Genomic DNA, 20,382 nt, shown 5'->3' with positions numbered 1-20,382 from the left:
TTATTGATATATTTTGGTAAACAAAAGACCACATCATAGCTTCATCAAGAATTTCCCTTATAAACTTAACATCATTGGGAATAACTGTTTTCCCACTCCTAGTCTTCAACATTCCTCCTTCTGGTAGATAGAACCTAGATGCTTCTCCATGCCTGACGCTATCAACAAGATTTTGCAACTCAAGATCATTCTCTTGCGCTTGTCTGATTCATTCCACACATAGTGGCTTCACAACAAGGGTTGCCATGATTGGTGGCCCATCAGTTAGCACTTCGTCAATCTGCACAATCACAAACTGTTGCGCTAGTTGCTCCATAAGCATTTCAGGGTTGATCTCACCATCATGAGACTTTTTGCTTAGTACATCAGCCACTACATTGGCTTTAGCAGGATGGTAGAACATCTTGTTGCCATAATCTTTCAGCACTTCAAGCCATCTGTGTTGCCTCATGTTTAACTCTCTTTGTGTGAAAATGTACTTGAGACTCTAGTGATCACTATGGATTTTGCACTCTTCACCATAGAGGTAGTGCCTCTATATCTTCAAGGCATACACAATAGCTACCAGTTTCAAATCATGAGTGTGGTAGTTCTTTTCATGATCCTTCAGTTGCCTTGAGGCATAAGGCATAACCTTGCATTGCTGCATAAGCACACATCCCAATCCCTTCCATGATGCATCTATATAAACCACATACCAACAGATTCCATGGGTAGTGTAAGCACAAGTGCAGTCACAAGTGTTTGCTTGAGCTCTTGGAAACTAGCTTCAAATTCCTCGCTCCATTCATATTGGGCATTCTTCCTTGTGAGAGCAGTTAGTGGCCTTGACAATGCGAAGAATCCCTCAATAAATTTTCGGTAGTAACTAGCTAAACCCAAGAAACTACAGATCTCCTGAACATTCGTCGGTCGTTCCCACTCAACAACAACCTTTACCTTTGTTGGATCAATTGCAAGTCTATTCTTGTTCACAACATGACCGAATAAGGACGCTTCTTGAGGGGGCGTGTCAAGGATATTCAACAAATGAATTCAAATACTCATCAACCATCAGATATCGATAAAGATAAAGCTATCTAACTGAATATATAAGAATCAATGTTATCTAGATTCAAACGTAAATGTTTAAACTTCAACTTGTATAGGTTATCTCTTGTGAACAGGCCTAAAAAGGCCCAAAACATTTTCAAAATCGTTTTTTTTAAAAAAAAAATACTAAACACAGGCCCAAAACACAAAAAAAAAAAAAAAAAAAAAAAAAAAAAAAAAAAACCCAAAACATTTTCAAAATCATTTAAAATAGGCCTAAAAATGCCAATTACCTGATAAATGGATAGCATTCAATAACCACACGAATAACAGTTAGAAACCGTATGATGCGGATGCGGTTACCTAAAAATGATAACTGCAAAATGTGAATGCAGATACGATTATTGTCAATAAATGTATTGGCATGTACAATCCTAGTGTCACCCACAATAAAAATATATATATATATATATATATATATATATATATATATATATATATATATATATATATATATAAGAAAAAAAAAAAAGAATTTTTTTTTAGAAGGTGGTTCGACCACTCTCTCTGAACAAATTTAGCCGCAATTGAACCACCTTATCGGCCATGGGGTGGTTCGGCTTCTCCCCATTTGGCAAAATGGTGGCACGACCACGCTCTCAATTTTTTTTTTTTTAATTTTTATATATTTTTTTATTTGTAAGTGACACATGTCATAATATAATTGAGACTGACATGATATTTGGCTGTTTTTGTAAAAAATTTAAACGAAAGTTGATTATACGGATCTATTTATTTATTTATTTTACATAGGGAGATGTCAGGAAATTTTTATAACCCATAAAGCTAATTATAATTTGGTGAAATCACAATAATTGATTTTGCAATTTTTTTTATTTTAAAAAAATACATATAAAATAATGTAATTCATTTTCACATGCTTCAACCCATACTTCATTGGTCAGTGACAACAAATAGCTACCCAGCAAACAAAGCACGCACTTCCCAACAAAATAATTAAACAAATAATAGCCCGTGGAGTCAGAAGAACCAGAAGAAGAAGAAGAAAGAAATATTAAAATTTAGAGGCTTTTAACTTTTTCTACCGTTCCATACAAACCATCTTCTGCGTTTCTCCTTCTCTGTTTTCAGCTTCAATCTTCGAAAGAATCAATGGCGAACACTCTTCCCCGAAGAATTATCAAGGTTCACCTTCCGATCTTTACCTCTCTCTCTCTCTCTCTCGTATCGTTGTGGGTTTATTTTTGGTTATATATGACTCTGTAAATGAACAGGAAACCCAGCGGCTTCTCAGTGAACCAGGTGTCTCTCTCTCTCTCTCGCTCTCTCTATTTGTAAATATATTTATGTGTTTATTATGTTGCGGATAACTTTGTCGATTTTAATTTACTTATGCTTAATTATGCGTTTTGAGTTATTAAGAACCTGAAATCCTCCAACTTTTGTCGGTGGGTTTGCTTAATGTTAGTGGTAGTTAGGTTTATTCTTCGATGCTATGGAAATTACGAATAGCCTTGAACATTTGGGTTTTGTTTCTTTTGCTTGGGATACACCGTGCTTTTGTGAATTTTTTATTTTTTTTTTCTCCAATTTTATACAATACAATTACTTACCCCTAAAAAAGGATTTTTTTTGCTTTGCCCTTTGAGGATATTTCTTTTACTTCTTAAAGACTAAAATCATTTCCATTTACTCTCGAGAGCGAAGAAAGTACACGGCAATTCTTTTCGTCTATGATATTTTGATTGATAAACAAAAAACTACAAGAGCTGGTTTGGAAGAAGTTGATTTCCAGTTATGGGTCGTGTTTTCCCTTCCCTTGATTCGAAATTTGAACCCTGAGATTATTAGAAGATGTTTGTCTCCTGGTGCTCTGAGATTGTTAAGAGGATGGTGAGAGGGAGAAATGCGGAAGGAGTATATTGAGGATAGGATTTGGGAAGATCCTTTTCAGGGTGGAGTAAATTTTTGCATTTTGTTCCTACACATAATTGTGATCAAAAACCATGAACACATGTTTCTAACCTGTTTTGGGATAGCATAGCCCTGCATACAAGCACCGCTCTTAATCATGGAAGGCGCCAAGTGGAACTCTTTACTCCATACTACAGTGTTTTCTTGCATGGCTAACCAGACTAAGTTTGGAAATAAAAGGAACAGGAATTGTCAGTGTCAGCATACAATAACTTAGGCATAAGACTAGATCTTCAGCGTATCCACCTTGGACCTGGTGTGCCCAAAATATGTTTTGGTTTTACTACCTCTCTATTTGTCTCTTTCAATGTTGTATAGTACACTCAAATTGAACCATATTAGTTTAAATATGGAGAGCAAATAAAAAACAAACAGCTTCATGCGCTAGTATGGAATAGGATAACCTAGACTAATGCAAGCTTACTTTAGCTTGTGTTGGGGTCACAGTATCTTAGTCGCCTAAAAGATCATGTGTGTCATATCAGTACATCATTTTTTCAGTTAGCAATTCATAAAACTGAATAGATTTGGGTAGCACTATATTTGAATGTTGAAACAATGTTCTCTCATAGGCTACTACGGTTTACTTTTTTTGAAGGGACTAAAAAATCCTTTACGATTGGTCATAGTGACAGCACCTCTGTTAGCCTTCTTTGGCCTAGCTTTCAGTAGCCATTGTTAACTTTATTGCAGTACTGCACTTCATGGGTTGGCCAATGTAGGGTACGTAGGCTCAATGTCAAGAAGCTAGAAATGGACCAATTAAGCCTTCTTTGTTTATCTGGATGGTTATGTTCTTGTAGATTCTCCTTATTAAATTCTTGTTCTAATCGAAGAGCTGAATTTTATTAAGTATGCTTTGTGAAATTTGTATACAGCTCCTGGGATAAGTGCTTCTCCTTCCGAGGAAAACATGCGATATTTTAATGTTATGATTCTTGGCCCAGCTCAATCACCTTATGAAGGTAATTAGCTAATTAACATTGTTTCTATGGTTGACTTCATTATATATATATATATATATTATGGATTTTCTTAATTGGCACTTCTGAATATTGATTGCTTTGTGGCTTCATTGGATGAGAATATTTGTGATTGTCTCTCACACTGTGAGCGATAAGTACACAAATGACTTGTATACAACTGATAGTATCATGCAAACGTTTTATGGATTATATGGGAATTTTTGGAACCTCATAAAAGCATTTGTTATCCCTTGTTTCTTAGATCACTTCCCCTTTAACCTATTTATGCTTGGTGTTAACTCTTTTATTTTGATATTTATCTAGGTGGAGTTTTCAAGTTAGAATTGTTTCTTCCTGAAGAATACCCAATGGCAGCTCCCAAGGTAATATGTAGGCATATTATTTATGCTATGTAATGCTATCTTGTTGAACTTCTATAGTTGTCATTTTCTCATTATGAAGGCATTCGCCTGTTTGATCTTAACTGAGAGTCAGATACATATATGCTGTTTCAGATGGTTGCTTGTCTGAAGAATTGCTGTCGCTCACATTATTCGATAATTATTTTTATAGTGGCTTAGATTGTAAAGTTTTCCTTATATTTCCTCCTATCTCATTGTGAATGGTTAAGCAGGTCTAGGTTGTGATCTCCTCGTTGTCGTACTTTTAATTGTTTTTCTTTCAGGGAGTTGAAGTCTAATGGTAACTTCCAGGCAACTAATTGATACAAACAAGTTGCACTGTCAAATTCGGATGTTTATTTGACCACATTTCCGTGACTCTACTTTTTTCTTTCTCGTGGTTTTATTTTTTCTTGTATGCATCAACTTTTGGACGGGGCTGAACTTGTGCCAAATTTCTTTCTGCCAGCATGTTAAATCTATGATTTTGTATTCTGGTTTAGGCATTCTGGTTATTGCATAACAGTATCTAGGTTGGATAATTTTTATTTTTTTGAAATCCTATTGGTTAAATTTCTAAAATTTATTTTTGGTCTCATTACCCGGATTAATGTCTTGTTGTCAGACAAGATGTCTAACCCAATAGTTCTGATATGTTTTGCTCATGGAAAATAACCTTACAGAACATTTAGAATTTCAAAACTATTTGAGTATGCAAGACCTTAATTGGATCTGACAGATCAGAAAGCCCTAGACCTTTGGAATAATTGCTGTGCAGAGATAAACTTGCTAAGCTTTACCACAATGGATAAATATGTTTCATGCACACCCATTCTTTAGCATGCTGCATTCCAATGACTCATACCCCGCTGCTACCGAATTAAGTTCGTCCTTCCCCCCTTTCCCTATAATAAAGTGCAGGCCCCCATAGATAGATGTCCCATATAGCCCCTCCTCTCCGGGGTTGGGTCGAAAAAAGAATCAAATTGTGTTGAGAGAAGTTTATGAATCGAGTGAGAATGAAAAAGAAAAATCGTAAATAAAAATGGGCAAGTGTGCTTGCTTATTTTTATTATATTAGAATTATAAAAATACTAAAAATATGAAGAACTACAAGGTCAAGTTGGCATAGAAATATACCAGAAATGATTCTTTCTTCAGCGTCAATTTTTTTATTTATTTATTTTTTATATATTAATTCAAAGTGCAAAGGGGCACAACCCTTACACATGAAGTATACAAGAGAACCCCCTACATTATAGAAAAAGAAGAACTATGTTCCAAAAACTTGGGAAAATTTAGAACCACTCTCCATGTACAAAGGGATTGTAACATCATCTTTTTCATCTCTAACAATCCATTCTTTACAATCTTCAAAGCTTCTTGTGTTCCGCTCTTTCCTAAGACACCACATTAAACACAGGAGCCAACCTCTATATTTTCAAAGCATTAAGGTTTTCCAATTGTACCCTCCAACTTCCTAACAACTCGCTCATCCTTCAAGGCATAGCCCAATCAACACCAAACAATTGGAAAAGCACATTTCACAATTTTGTTGCAACCTCACAACAAAGGAGAAGATGGTGAATAGACTCCCCACATTTCTTACACATACAGCACCACTTCACCACAATAACACCACCACAAACCTCCTCATACCAATCTCTTCTGCAGCGTCAGTTTAAATAGGCAGTTAGCCACCATGAGTTGAATTTGGAGTAGCTCCTTAGGTAAGTTGATATTTGATAGTATTGCTTATATGAAATTTATACGAACATATCTTTGGATATAAACTACTCAATTAAGAGTAAGCTCCTTATTTACCACTAAAAGAGGTTTTGGGACTGCATTAGGCTATAAACTACTCAATAGACAATTAAATTTCAAGAGCAATTTGGTTTTTATAGATTGGAAAATTTCTACATTTTTTTTTTGTTTTTTTTTTTTCAATTTTTTCAATTTCTGGCCTTAAGCTCAGTATGTACTGATATGAGAAAAGATATCTCTTCCAATCATTCAGAAATATTTTGATAATGAAATAAACCTCACAGAAAAATTAGGTTTTCAAAATTATGGAGTATTCAATGAGCTTAAATGATCTGACAGGAGAAAGCCCTAGAATAATTTCTGAATACAGACAAAATTGGTAAGTTTTACTATATTAGATATATGTATGCAGCTCTGTTCTTTAGCATGCTGCATACAAGATCAACTTGCCATAGAAACACCAGAAATGGTGGTTCTGTGTGCAGCATCATTGTCAAGAGGCAGTTTATCCACCATGAATTGAATTTGGAGGATCTCTTAGATAAGTTGGTTTGGCTTTTGAAGAGATTCTACTGAGATGTTTCCATTGATATTTGATTGTATTGCTGGTATAAAATTAATGTGAAACAAATCTTTGGACATCATTGATTTCCAGAGGATTCCTTCACTTAAGAAAGTTTTGAGATTTCATTTAACATTTAGCCACTAAGTACTCTATAGACAATAAAATTCCTAGAGCAATTTTGGACTAGTGATAAGTGGTTAGAAGTTAAGTTACCAAAACAGTTAGTATGGTTAGGCCTTCCATATATGGCATGTACAAGAGCAAATCAAAATTTCAGATCATCTATTGGAGTAAGAAGTTTATGGGAATGAGATATTTGACATCTGTAAGTTCATTTTGATGAAAGTGATATTTGAGTTTTAGGTAGTCTAATCTATTCTCGTAGTTCAGCATATATGTTTAATGCAGCCGATTTGTTCTTCAAGCATATATAATCATTTTGATAAAATACTAGTTCAGCCATGTGTTTCCATTTTTTATTTATATTACGTAATTGATGGTCTGAACTTACATTCAACAGCCAGGAAAAGGCTCTCCTGATTTTGTACTTGTTCTAACAAAAAGTATAAGGCCTTATCAAAAAAAAAAGAAAAAGTATAAGGTGATGACCTACATGAAACAATTGAAGCCTGTATGGTAAAATTATTATTATTATTATTATTATTATTATTATTATTATTTTGACCAGTGTATGGTAAAATTAAGTTATTATCTTGCATTTTCATATAGGCTTCAATTTTTTCACTGAAGAACGAGATCTGGAGAAACAGTGTGTTGAATGAAGCTATAATTACAGGGATTGTGAGGAGATCAGGGTAGCTAGATAGATCATTGTAGAAAAGGTTCTCTATGAGAGTAAAGAGGTTGTTATATCAAATTCACTTTCTAGAAAAGGAAGCTGCTTTGTATCAAATGAGACATGCAGTCGTGAACACAAAATCTGCTTCATTGTCTAGAATGACAGTGATGGAGGTTCCTTATCTATACCAACTGATTAACTTTTCCTTTGTGATAAACTAACGGCTACAATTTAGCCTCTTTTCCCTTGTGCTAGATCAATTGATTTAATTCCTTGCTAAATAGGTTAAATTAATTTTCTGCTGATGAGCTAGCTATTCAAGATTGTGATGTCCTGATTGTTAATTTAGGCACTTAGTTTCAACTCTTTCCGTTCTTTTCTATATCTTACTCATGTAACAATTGATTCATTTAAGTTGGAAGAGACTTGATTTGTTTATTTTCTTTGTGCAGAAGTGGAAAAAATTAGCACATCTTTTAATCTTGCAGTCTGTTTGTTTATCCTTCTGTTGGCATATGTAGAACCAAATACATGGTTGAATACGTAACTGATCTTTTCTTAGCCATAGTAACAAAGTTTATTATATTTGAAAATCCTTTAGGAGGAACATAAGTGCTTCTTAACTATATGTCCCTTCACTGTAGGCAGTTTTTGCGGTTGAAACTTGGCAATTCTGAACAATGTCATATCCTTTATATGTAGTTGGATTGTTGCTTTCAACCTTGAGGTCTTTTTTTTTTTTTTCATAGACTCTGCTTTTCCATGACAGGTTCGCTTCCTGACCAAAATATATCATCCTAATATTGATAAGGCAAGTATAGTATCTGCCCCCTTTCACTCCTTTCCCTTGCTTGAAATCCGATGTTTATTGTTTCTGAATATAATGGGTATTATTATGCAGCTTGGAAGGATATGCCTTGATATTCTTAAAGACAAATGGAGTCCAGCCCTCCAAATTCGAACGGTATTGCTGAGGTGATCTGGTCCTCCCACATTAAAAGCATACATAACTCCATGCTTAGGAAGTGGCTTTCCTTCATTTAAAACATGTGGAAATATCTACGTAAAAAAAAAAGTGTAATATTCGGATCATGAGTACTTAAAATCCTACTGAAATGTAAACCAAGTCGTGAGAAGACAAAGGTAGATAAGAAATATTGATCTTGGGTCTTGATATGATATTTTAAGCAAAGAGAACTGACTTTATTAACAATATTGTGTGCTTTATATGGATCAGCATCCAGGCTCTTTTGAGTGCTCCAAACCCTGATGATCCTCTTTCTGAGAACATTGCGAAGCATTGGAAGACAGACGAAGCTGAAGCTGTTGAGACAGGTAATTTCAATGATATTTATAGTTCTGCTGTTAGCTTATACCAAGATCCTAGGCATGTGACCTAGAATAGTTCCATAGTGGATTAGTTTTTAAGATTATCTATCTTATATCACTATTTGTTGTTTTATTATGTAGAGCTAAATTGTATCTTATTTTCACCATAATATATAACTTGTCTAATGTAATGAAAATGATTTCAGTTGAATTTACAAGACGTTTTTCATTCATGTTACTTATTACTGCCCTTGTTGATTGGAATCTTGCAGCAAAGGAATGGACCCGTTTATATGCAAGTGGTGCATGATGATGGGAGTTTTATGCTTGTACGAATTTCTTAAATGTACGTTAAACTTAATTGTTGTCTTTTGGTCTTAAAATATTAATGGAGAAATGATTTGTGAATCTTTTGGACTTCAAATTCACTGAAGTCATCTTCCGGATGAACAAATGATTTCTGAACTTATCAATGAAAGATGAATCTTGTGAAGAAATTCAATCATCTAGTAGTTATCTTAATTAATGTCTTTGAAGGCCGCCTTTTTTATTCTTTTTGAGAGCCAGCTCTAAGATTTGCATGATTATATTGAAGTTTGATATCAATTTTTTTGTCCACTTCAACTTGACTTTCTTAAACGCTTAATTTCTAACCATGGGAATTTCAAAATGTTTTATGGCTGCTGCAAATTTTGTGGGTTATTTCTGATTCATTTTGAACACCCGGATTTCACGCAAGTCTCAATTTCAAATCTCTGGCTGGTCCAGTCTCCCCAGTATCGAAAATAGACCATGCTACGATGCACCTAACTATCAAATTTGGACCAGTATAGTTGGGCGTTACATTTTGGTTCATTAATGTTATTTGTATTCTCTGCGCATGCAAATGCTCAAAGCTTTGAAGACTGCGAGTGGACCCTGCTTGAGTTAAAAGTCTATATGTTCCTGTCTCTTTATGTTTGGATTTCAAAAATTTCTTAATGTGGTTTTCTTCTTTGGATAGGTTTTATATATATATATATATATATATATATATTTTCTGTGCGCTAGGGTTGTGCTTCTCTACATTTTTAATAATGCAAAATCAGTCCCTGTTTTGCAATAAGCTCAATAAGATAAGGATTAAAAAAAATAGCTTAAAATTTTCCATGGTAAGCCTAAATGGCAAATAATTCTTCGCAAATTTTCATTTAAAATTTTGACAGAAACTATTAGAACCCACACGGCACCAATAATAATAAGACATGTTCCTTATAATAATTTTTTTTTTTAAAAAAAAACAATAAATATAAAATTAAAATTAGAAAATAAAATAAAATCTATGACCGATCGGACTACCTCTAGATTGGCTAGAGGGGATGGCTCAACTATCTCTAAGTTCTTTAGGGCGGTTGAGCCACTTGCTCTTGCCAATTTTGGGAGAAGGGGGAGGTCGAACTATTTTCTTAAAATTTTTCCTTATAAATATTTGTATTTTTTATTATAGGGAACACGCCTATTATTACTAGTGCTGTAAAGCGTATCCCATCAAAACCATGCTTCCTCTTCTCTATTTTACTTTGTTGCCACTTTAAACTCCCATGTTCTTAACCAAACATTGGAAAAGGGAAAAAGTCCACCGTTACCCGAGAAGGATCCTTTCCATTTCAATTTGAAAAATAAATAAATAAAATTTCCCAGCAGTTCACAATTGAAATGTTATTGTAATTGACCTAGGAAAATAATTGCAGGAAATATATAGATATATATATTAGAAAGGTTTCACTTATCAACTTTTGTTCGTCTTTTATAAAAGTTAAATAATTTGACATCATGTACGGTTAAATACACTAACTTTAAATTTAAATAATAAAACAAATATTCAAATAAAATGGAACGAATCCTTTTCCATTAATTTTATATAGCCTTCAAAGAAAGAAGAGTCACTTAGAAAGGGAGAAGAAAAGAAAATTCTTTATTAATGTCAATATTTAGGTGTATGCGCTAGTACAGAAGCATCATGCACCCTTTTAACTGTTGGGATTGGTGTCCAGATCTCCAATTGTGTTAATGATGTTTTTCTATTATTGTATGATATTGAACATTGGACATATACGTTAATATTTTACATGTACATATATGTTTCAATATTTTTATATTATATACATATAAGGTCCCTAAGTTAAATTGTATTTGACTATAGTGTGAATAATGAGATTATCACATAGAATATTATAGTCATAGGGTCCTGTAACTTATAAAAGATTGTTCATAGTCGTAAATTGAACTAAGAAATCTATCTAGACTATAACATGTCAACCTCAACGATTTATCTTGATTAGGAGAAGCAGGTAGGGCTTCAGGTTAATATGTTGGTGTAAGAGAAAGGTAGTACCATGCACCGAACAGACTACGTGAGTAATCATTCTTTCAACACTATGATAAAGAATGATGTACGTGTACGACAACTTATAACAGTTACTCTAAATCCTAAGAAGATTGTGAACTAAGATGTAAAATGTAAGTCACTTTGATGTATGTGAGTGAGATCAATCTATGGTCAACATATGTGTGCATTGGGTGATCGCATGGATATTGTAGGAACACCTTCTTCAAGAACAAATCCAAATCCTTTGTCCTAGAACAAAGTGGTAAGGAATATTTTTCTTGAAGTAAATTTAATGTGAATCAATATCCTAAAGCTCAGATTTGAGTGTTTTAGTAGTATTTATTGAAACTTTGTTTTGTGAAAGGTGAGATGATATCTCATAGGGAACAAAAAAGATATATCATGTAAGTAAATAAGGTTATCAAGAAAAATAGGTAGTAAACAAAGTTACAGTGTATTGATTTTGGTTCAACTATGGATTGATTCCATGGAGGGCTAATATATAATAAATAAGTAGATTAATTTATTAATTTGAAAATACATATTAGAGTGCAATCAAATTTGTTTAATGGAATCAATTGTTATTAAAAGTGTCGTGTAATACTGTCACAGACCTATTGAAGCTACTTGTAATTTTTCCTATAGGTCCCCCCTTTGAGGTGATGTAAATTGACCATTTGATTTGGACATTAGTTATACATTTATTTATTTGGATTGTTTTATTTAATAAAACATGGGCTAAAGGAGTATGATTCCTAAGTGACTTATTACTTAGAGATGATTGAGCTTAGGAATTTATTTTATAAGAGCTTAAGCAATTAAAGAGCTTTGAGCTCTTAGAATTTATTCCAAAAGAATTAAGTGGAATTAAAGAAGCATTAGGCCTAAGTGATAAAACTCAAGCCCATGCTTAAGAGTGTATGTAGTGCCCCAGATAATTATCGAAAGATAATTAGCTCTTACTTATGGAAATTTGAATCTTTTGACTTTTTCGTTGAACGAACCAGGATTGTTCACAGTTCCCACTAGGAATTTTCGTGGTCCCCTCCACGAATGATCGTTGGCGTGTTGTATTGTGTGTTAGAAAGTAAATCTCAGTCGCGGCAGTACGCCGAACGATCGCCAAACCCTAGATTTTACATTAATGTTCGCGTTACGCTTGGTAAATGTTCGCCAAAAGCCAAATCATTTGATTCTTATCCATTTCAACTTCTTCTCCTATAAATACCCCTTATCCTAGCCCTTTTCGTATAATTTTCACCCTTTTCGTATCATTTTCGCCCATTTCGTCAATAAATCCTTGAGGGAGAGTGAGACAGTGTTTTGGAGAAAAAAGAGAAGGAGCTCTCTTAGTTAATTTTCGTAACCTTGCTTACTGTTTTGTTAATATCTCTAACTAGTTTTACATCCTTACTTAGTTTCAGCATTAATATTGGTTTATCGATATACTAGTGGTTTAAATGAGGTTTAATGTACCTAGTACTGCATCGAGATGTTATTGAGGTTAAAACTATGTTAGAGATCATGTTAAGACCCTAAAACTTGTTTAGAATAAGTTTTATGGCTTTTTGGTTGGAATTTGGGATTTTGCCCGAGCCTTGAACGCTCGTCCTTCACTAGACGAATGACGATGTCTAAGTCGAATGTTCGCCATTCATTGGACGAACAATTGCCAAACGAATAGAAAGCTTATTTTGAGTTGTTTAGGAATTAAGGCTTGTTTTAGCTCAAGTTTAAGGCTGATGAAAGGTTTTTCTCAAATTTCGAGATTGTGGAACCTTAAGGAGACTTGTTGAAGGAGCCATGCGATACAAGTGAGTAAAAACTCACATGGATACTTCTTATTATTATTTTTCCGCATAGCACGAATGTTTTTTGTTTCAAAACATGTATGTTTACAACTCACATGAAATGTCATTTTTATTATTGTGCTCTATTTTTTGTGAAATTGTGTGATTAATGGCGCAAGATAATGAAATTATGAAAGCATGCATGTAAAATACGATGAAGACTAAATTGCATCGTATGACATGTTACACCATCTTGTGCAAAAAAAGAGCCATGGGTTCACTATTATCTAGATTGTTCTTTATGGTCAAAAGTTTATAATGTGTTATGATGAGCCTTGCTAGGGCCATCTGAATAGAGGTCACGGTTACGACTTTGCTAGGACCATCTGAGGTCGAACTCGGTTGGGCTGCTAGTATATGATGGTATGCGTACATATTCGGGGCATTAGTGTTGTATTACAGGTCCCTCAGGACAGTGCCAATCCTGTCTATGACGACCCCCTCACCCTTTTTTTCGAAAACATACAAACGGATCATCACAATGGCACAACTATTTGTCGCTCAGCCAACATATGGCACATGCCCCATAACATGTACCTAATAATCAGAGTTACATCTATGCAATGGAAAACATAATCAATATATTGTGGAATACATATCAATAGCAGAAACACATCTATACACACACACACACCTGTTGTTTACATAAAAGAGCCATTATGAGTCTATCTGTTTAAGGCTTTAACATAATAATACTCTAATTACATAACAAAAGGATGGTTCTCCAAATACAAGTGTCGCATCATACACAAGCCATACAAAATACTACCAAAATGCAGACTACCCTCGAACCCGTGACATATGACTGTCACGAAGTGCTCAAATCATAGCATCCCACACTAAGCATACCGGTCATCATCTACATTCACGGAACCTGCAGCCAAAGCTTCAATGTATGCACGGTTGTGGGGTTGACCACATTCGTACAGGCGAAAATTATGAGTTCATTGTTTCAGTACATAATATACCCAGACCTCAATAGTATAAAAATCACTGAGTTTTCACAAAGAACCAACTTTTCCTTTGTCTTACATTTACAATATTAGCTACCCATTTTTACAACATTTATCATTTTAAAAACACATGTAGTTGATATAGTAAACACCGACTTTTAAGAAAACATTAAAGCATACTATGCAGCTGTGAACATATGTAGAAGTTCCAGTCATCCCACCTTGGAAACATCTACATATAAACCCATCTACAATAATACTTTTATGATCGGTAGCTCAGACATACATGTACGCGATTACTCCATTACGGGTTCACGCATACACATAGGCCTTAAGCAAGAAAACAATGGCATCTTGCTTATCTATACAAAGATATCAGCATTTCTAAAAATAGGTAACACCATATCCAAGTACATTGAAGCTTAGTGCTTTTGCTACATCAGTTCGATCACGCACACACTCGAGCGAAGCTCTAGTATACAAGCACGTCTCTGTTGAAGAACAAATGACAGTTTGCTTATCTATACAAAGACATTAGCATTTCCCAATCCTGAGCAATGTGAACATCCATGTACATTCAAAGCTCAATGCTTTTAAAACAATTAAGCAATCTAGCCGTAAACGTATACATATGCGTTGTTCCCATTAGCCTCATAGGCATATAGATACGTCTGGCATGAAAACTACTATGTATAATCATGAAAACAATTCAATTATCATAAAACAATGCTATGCTCATGTACACAACACAATATTGTGCCATAGGGAATGTAGGCCCACAAGTCTTTATCACCATAATGTTGTTGTGCCAATGGAAACGCAGGCCTAAGGGTCTTCACAAATAGTGCCGATGGGAACCCTGGCCTAAAGGTCTTCCAACTTGCCAATGGGAACACCAGCCCAAGGGTCTTTTAGAACACAATGCTCTATACTCAAAACTATATATATGTATTACTCCCAAAGTCATGATCATGCTCTTTGATAAACATTATTCTAAACAATGCAATATGTCAATTTCTCAATTATCCCAACAACAGCAGGCAATAAAACTCACTAAAAAAGTCATATTTCACAATCAATTCTAGTTTCTCATAAAGATCATTTATATATCTCAAGCTAATTAAAGCTACTCAAAACATCCAAAACAGATAATTAACATAATGTCGGTTCGGTATAGAAAACAATATATTATTTGTGTTTCTATAAAGTACATAGAAATAGTATCATTTTCTCAGTGAGTATAATACTCACCTTGGTTGTGCGGATATTAAACTCAAACTAGGTTTCCTAGATAGTGCCTTGCAATGCGCCACTGTAAATAAAAAAATTGCACTACACTTAGCATTTTTCTAATATTAAACCAACACTTAGCTCTTAGGTTACTCAAGAGCTAACCCATGGAAAATCCCATAGAATTTTCTAGGGTTTCCAATCAACTACCCATAAACAATAAACACTAGTCCAACCACATTATTTTGCTAACCTAATCACAATAAACATTAACCCATAAACATAAAGCACTAACATAATCATAATAACATTAACCCATAAGAATATCTTAGGATTAAACTTATAAAATACTATTTAAACTAAATGTTCATAATCTAGGGTTTTGGAAAACTCACCAAAATTCACTCAAACGCTACCTAAAGCTTGGGAATATTTTGGAAGGTCCAAAACACACAAATACTAAAGAACATCAAAGATTAAACTCTAACATCACAAGATTTAGCCCAAAATTTCAAAAGATAAAAGTTTACGAAATTACCTCAAAACAATCGGTAGAAACGTAGATCGAGCTTCGTAGATCACGTTTCTAGGGTTAGATTTGAGGTTGGAAGCTTGGATCTTCGTAGATCTAGGGTTTTAGGTGAAAACCCTAAGAGAAAATCGTGTTTGGGGGTGTGATTCGGCAGAAATGAGTCCAAAAAGACTCATTCTCATATTTATCTCAGGTGCTGTCCAGACAGGTTAAGTGAAGGTCCAGACACGCATGCAAAATGCTGCAAAATTTCTTCTCTGTGGCTGCCATCCGGACGGGAGTTGTAGCCGTCAAGACGCATACTCCAGAGAGAACATTTGCTCTCTGTGGCTCCCGTCCAAAGCCCTTCTGAAGCCTGTTCAGACGCTATGTCTAGAAACTCAACTTCTAAGGTTTTCTAAGTATTTTCTTGGCATCTTATTAATCCTAATCATTTAATCACTTAATTTTGTATACTTTAAACATTAAATAATGTCTCAGACATTACACTGTTAGGAAGGGGTTAATATCCTGGGTAGATCATTTGGAATTGAACTATAACATGAACTATAGATCATTTGCAATATACTATATGTATATCATCATCATCTTGTACAATGAAAAGAATACTCGCATGTGATTTAAACTTAAACTGAGTTCACCATATAATAACATGTGTATCATGCATATTATTACTCACTAAGTGATAGACTTACACTTGCATCTTTCGACCTATGAAACATGTATTGTTTTATAGATAGTTTTTGTGATGACGAGTTCGGAGCAGCATGTGGTCCTGCTGGAGGGACTGCTCAAGATCATTTTTGAGTAGTTAGATCCTATTTGGCTGGCGCAAATGTGGAGAGAACCTAGTGAATCCCGCCGTGCTATGATAGATATCACTTTATGCTGTATCTTCTTAAGTGTGGATTTGACCCTTGTTGTTGGTGACTCTCAGATCTTTTTGTTTCGAATCTGTATCATTTTTGAAAATAAATAATGACTTCTAAATTAACCAAGTGTGTGTATTTGTATGCAACAAAATATCTTAAATGCGAAATTTAAATAAGACAAGATATTTGTTACGAAGTGGAAACTTTATGAAGAGAAAAACCACTTCGGGGCAGCTAAACCCAAGAACTCCACTATCTAAAAACAAAGCTAGTTACAAGACACTCGTACTCACATACCCTTATGCAGTAGTCATACATTTAACTCTGATACGAAGCCTATCGTGAACGCTTTCCAACCAGATCTCCTACCTGAAGGGGTTTTTGATAGATTCCTTTACCTTAAGGCCGAGCCCTAAGATAGACTTCACACTAACTATTGAGCACACACCAGCAACGGCTTGAGAGCTAGCAGATTTTTAATTCTCCCTAAACACCCCCTCAAAGCTAAGAGAATTCAATACCGAATTCTATACAATTTACAAGCCTAGGGCCCTCTATTTATAGGCTTATAAGAAACCTAAAACTGCTGAGATTCGGGCTATGGCTGTTGAGTGTCCGAACGGAAGTTAGCCACGCCCGGATGGTCTTCTGCGATATCCTTTCAGAAACAGCGCAATTCTATCCTTATTAGGTCCACGTCTGGATGGCTTGGCCGAGCGTACGGACGGTCCTCGCTAAAACTCCTTTCTACATTCGAACGGAACACTGGAATATTCTGAAATGCTGGACAGCTTCCAGACATGTTGCCATGTCATCCGAACAGCTTGCAGAGACTCCCTAACAATATCGACTTTTGAAATCCAACTCCGAGTTGAATGCTGATTGACCTAGCGTCCGGACGGTGTTGCTCTATCATCCGGACGTCTTCAACATAATCTGCTGGACACTGCGGGGCGTCCGGACGTCTTCAAAGGCTCGTCCGGACGATTGCACAAGAGCTGGTTGATTTGGCTTGGAATTTGCAAGGACTCTTCATGGACATCTTCTAGAAGCTTGTGATCAGTCAATATGCTTTGATTTGAACACTGTCTGATTATATGAAGATTTTGAATTGATACCCGACCATCCTGTTAATTCGCAACCATTACATAAAGTGTTTTTGGTTATCTAGAATGTAGCCAATATAAAATACTAACAATTTTGATGACTAACCTTTTGACCGTATTTTAAGTGCTTTGGCTGACATTATTATTATTATTATTATTATTATTATTATTATTATTATTATGTTTTAGTTTACTCTAGCCATTCTAGTGGTGATTGTGGATTTTAGAATGCTATCTTTATTCTTTTGAGTGAAAGTCTTCTATTCCATACTCTCTTTGGAGAGGATGAAATCCTTGTAGTCTTGTTCTTCTTAGAATAAGATTAGGAGACGAACCATGAAGTTAACTACCAGTTAATTAATTCACTAGAACATTACAGTGTGTAGTAGTAGTGGGCTAGGGTTTTAACCTAGCCCTAAGCGCATGGCGATAATTTTTCCCTCCATGGCCATATGGTGCAGGGGCAAAGTGGAACAACACAATTTATGGTTTGGATATTTAGGGAATAGGATGAAGAAAATATTGGTAGCTTCAATAAATGCAAAATGCAGGAATAAAGGGAGCAACAGTAATGGCTGATTCAAGGAAGCCAACCTCCAAAACAGAAAGCAATCAATGCCAAGAAGATACCCTCTAACAACCGTAGAGACCTTATATATATAGTCTTTTACAAATAAGCCCAATAGCCTAAATGATAACTAAAGCCCATGCTAAATAGACCACTATAACAGCCCATTTATTTAGCATAACCGGTTGGCCTAGGCTAGCCCCAAACGCACCGCATAACCCCTGTAAAGTGCCCCAGCTGGAATGCACCTCACTAACACCACTTCATCTACTGCCACGTGTCCTTTGAAATAGAACACCCTTATGCCTCTATCCTCTTCCATGCTCTTCCATTCAAAGATCCCAACTTTACCCTTCTTCTTCCTAAAGAACTGTGACACAAAGGGAGTAATTTTATCCCCTCGACTGTGCACCCTATAGGATAGGATTTTAGGAGTCTTAGTTCATCCATGACTCCAATCTTAGTTCTTCTACAACTCCAGTTAATCTCTTAAGCCAATCATGATTGTAAATCTAAGTCTATATAGAGGACTATAGTGAAACATAATTCACCAATTCGTTGATTGATAGAATTCTTTAATTCATAAGTTAAAAAATTGCGAGACTCAAGTTTCATAAATATTTTTGTGAAAGACACAAGAACGTGCAAAAAGGATTGTGAGAAATATTCAAGTGAGAATACTTGGTTTTCTCAAGGTTATACTTCTACCTATTCTATTGATTTGAGAATAGTTTGTAAGTCCACACTCACGGTCCTAATCATTCATCAAAGAGAAGATCTGAACGTTTAATCAAGAACACCAAGAACGTCAAGAACATGTTCTTGATCATTCAACATGCAAGTAAAATCTTATTGGAACTAGCGTCCAAAACTCCAATTGCATTAATGTTGCTTTTCTATAAATTGTATAATATTGAACATTGGACACACACACACACACACACACACACATATTATATATATATATATAAGGATTGATGGCTCTGCTATCAACACACATGCACCACGATCCATCCTTCTTCAGAACAAAGAGCACGGGAACTGCACATGGACTCATGCTCTCATGAATGTAACCTCTTTTCAGCAACTTTGTCACTTGGCGTTGCAACTCTTCAGATTCCTTCAGACTGAGGCAATAAGCTGGTCTATTCGGCAAGCTTGACCCTAGCATAAAGTCGATGTGGTGCTGCATATCTCTCATGGGTGGCAAACCAAGGGGTAGTTCCTCTGGCATCAAACCAGCAAACTCAAGCAACACCTCTCGTAACTCCACTGACACGTCATCATCTATTTTGGAACCGTTTTCACATGTCATCAAGGCGTACACAACGCCCTCTTCTTCTATTTACTCCAGGAACCGAGACATTGACAATAGATTAATGTCCTTCTTAGCCACCGGTATAGGGATGACTCCTCGCCGAGGTGCTAACACCACCTTCTTTCCCTTGATGCTCAAACTATAGGTATTTCGCTGCCCATCATGGACAACGCCTCGATCATACTGCAAAGGCCTGCCTAGTAATAAATGACATGCATCCATAGACACTACATCGCACCATGCATTATCAAAATATTTCTTTCCAATTGAAAACGAAACCAAACACCTTTTATCTACTGTTACCTCACTTCCCTTTTTCAACCAAGACAATTTGTATGGTTTTGGATGGCGATCAATCTTCAACTAAAGCTTCTTAATTGCATCCTCTGACACCACATTCTCGCAACTACCACTGTCAATAATAAACTTACAAACCTATTCCGCTATCGTTCATGTGGTATGAAAAATATTGGTTCTTAACCAAGCTTCTTCGGAGTCATCTTTTGGAGCAAGCAAGCTTTTTCTGACAACAAGAGTCTCGTGCCCATCTCCCTACAAAATCTCCTCGTCATTGCTATCATTAAAAACAGGATCTTTGATGTTGACTTATTCTACTGTTTCATCTTCAATTGATTCTTACTCGTTCTACATTCAGGCTTTCGACAATCAGTCGCTCGATGACCGGGCTCCCCACATCTGAAACAGTGAATGTCGAAGTTGGAACTATGGCCT

The 20,382-nt window shown here is 35.4% G+C and overlaps 2 protein-coding genes across 2 annotated transcripts; one reads left to right on the top strand and one right to left on the bottom strand.

Moving 5' to 3' along the window:
* Positions 1–2,077: 2,077 nt before the first annotated feature.
* Positions 2,078–9,350, top strand: LOC133861300 (ubiquitin-conjugating enzyme E2 36-like). Its single transcript, XM_062297053.1, has 8 exons — positions 2,078–2,238; positions 2,328–2,355; positions 3,906–3,992; positions 4,317–4,375; positions 8,294–8,335; positions 8,426–8,499; positions 8,762–8,859; positions 9,126–9,350. The coding sequence occupies exons 1-8, from the start codon at positions 2,206–2,208 to the stop codon at positions 9,161–9,163; spliced, it is 459 nt and encodes a 152-aa protein (XP_062153037.1). The 5' UTR covers positions 2,078–2,205; the 3' UTR covers positions 9,164–9,350.
* A 9,172-nt stretch (positions 9,351–18,522) lies between these two features.
* On the bottom strand, positions 18,523–19,647 carry LOC133860298 (uncharacterized). Its single transcript, XM_062295932.1, has 2 exons — positions 19,337–19,647; positions 18,523–18,745 (listed from the first exon to the last, which is right to left on the bottom strand). Exons 1-2 carry the CDS (start codon positions 19,645–19,647, stop codon positions 18,523–18,525), a joined length of 534 nt encoding a protein of 177 aa, XP_062151916.1.
* Between the last annotated feature and the right edge of the window lie 735 nt (positions 19,648–20,382).

This window comes from Alnus glutinosa, chromosome 2, assembly GCF_958979055.1.
Source record: "Alnus glutinosa chromosome 2, dhAlnGlut1.1, whole genome shotgun sequence".
Classification (NCBI taxonomy): Eukaryota; Viridiplantae; Streptophyta; class Magnoliopsida; order Fagales; family Betulaceae; genus Alnus; species Alnus glutinosa.
The sequence above is the reverse complement of the archived record's forward strand: the minus strand, read 5'-3'. Positions and strand labels throughout refer to the sequence as shown.

Bases quoted from the DNA above. Each gene is read 5' to 3' on its own strand.
- LOC133861300 (XM_062297053.1), top strand. From the start codon at position 2,206: ATGGCGAACACTCTTCCCCGAAGAATTATCAAG. The intron at 3,993-4,316 runs GTAATTAGCTAA...ATATTTATCTAG, and splicing joins AGCTCAATCACCTTATGAAG to GTGGAGTTTTCAAGTTAGAA. The intron at 8,860-9,125 runs GTAATTTCAATG...GGAATCTTGCAG, and splicing joins AGCTGAAGCTGTTGAGACAG to CAAAGGAATGGACCCGTTTA.
- LOC133860298 (XM_062295932.1), bottom strand. From the start codon at position 19,647: ATGACATGTGAAAACGGTTCCAAAATAGATGATGACGTGTCAGTGGAG. The intron at 18,746-19,336 runs GTGCATGTGTGT...CCTATCCTATAG, and splicing joins CTGAAGAAGGATGGATCGTG to GGTGCACAGTCGAGGGGATA.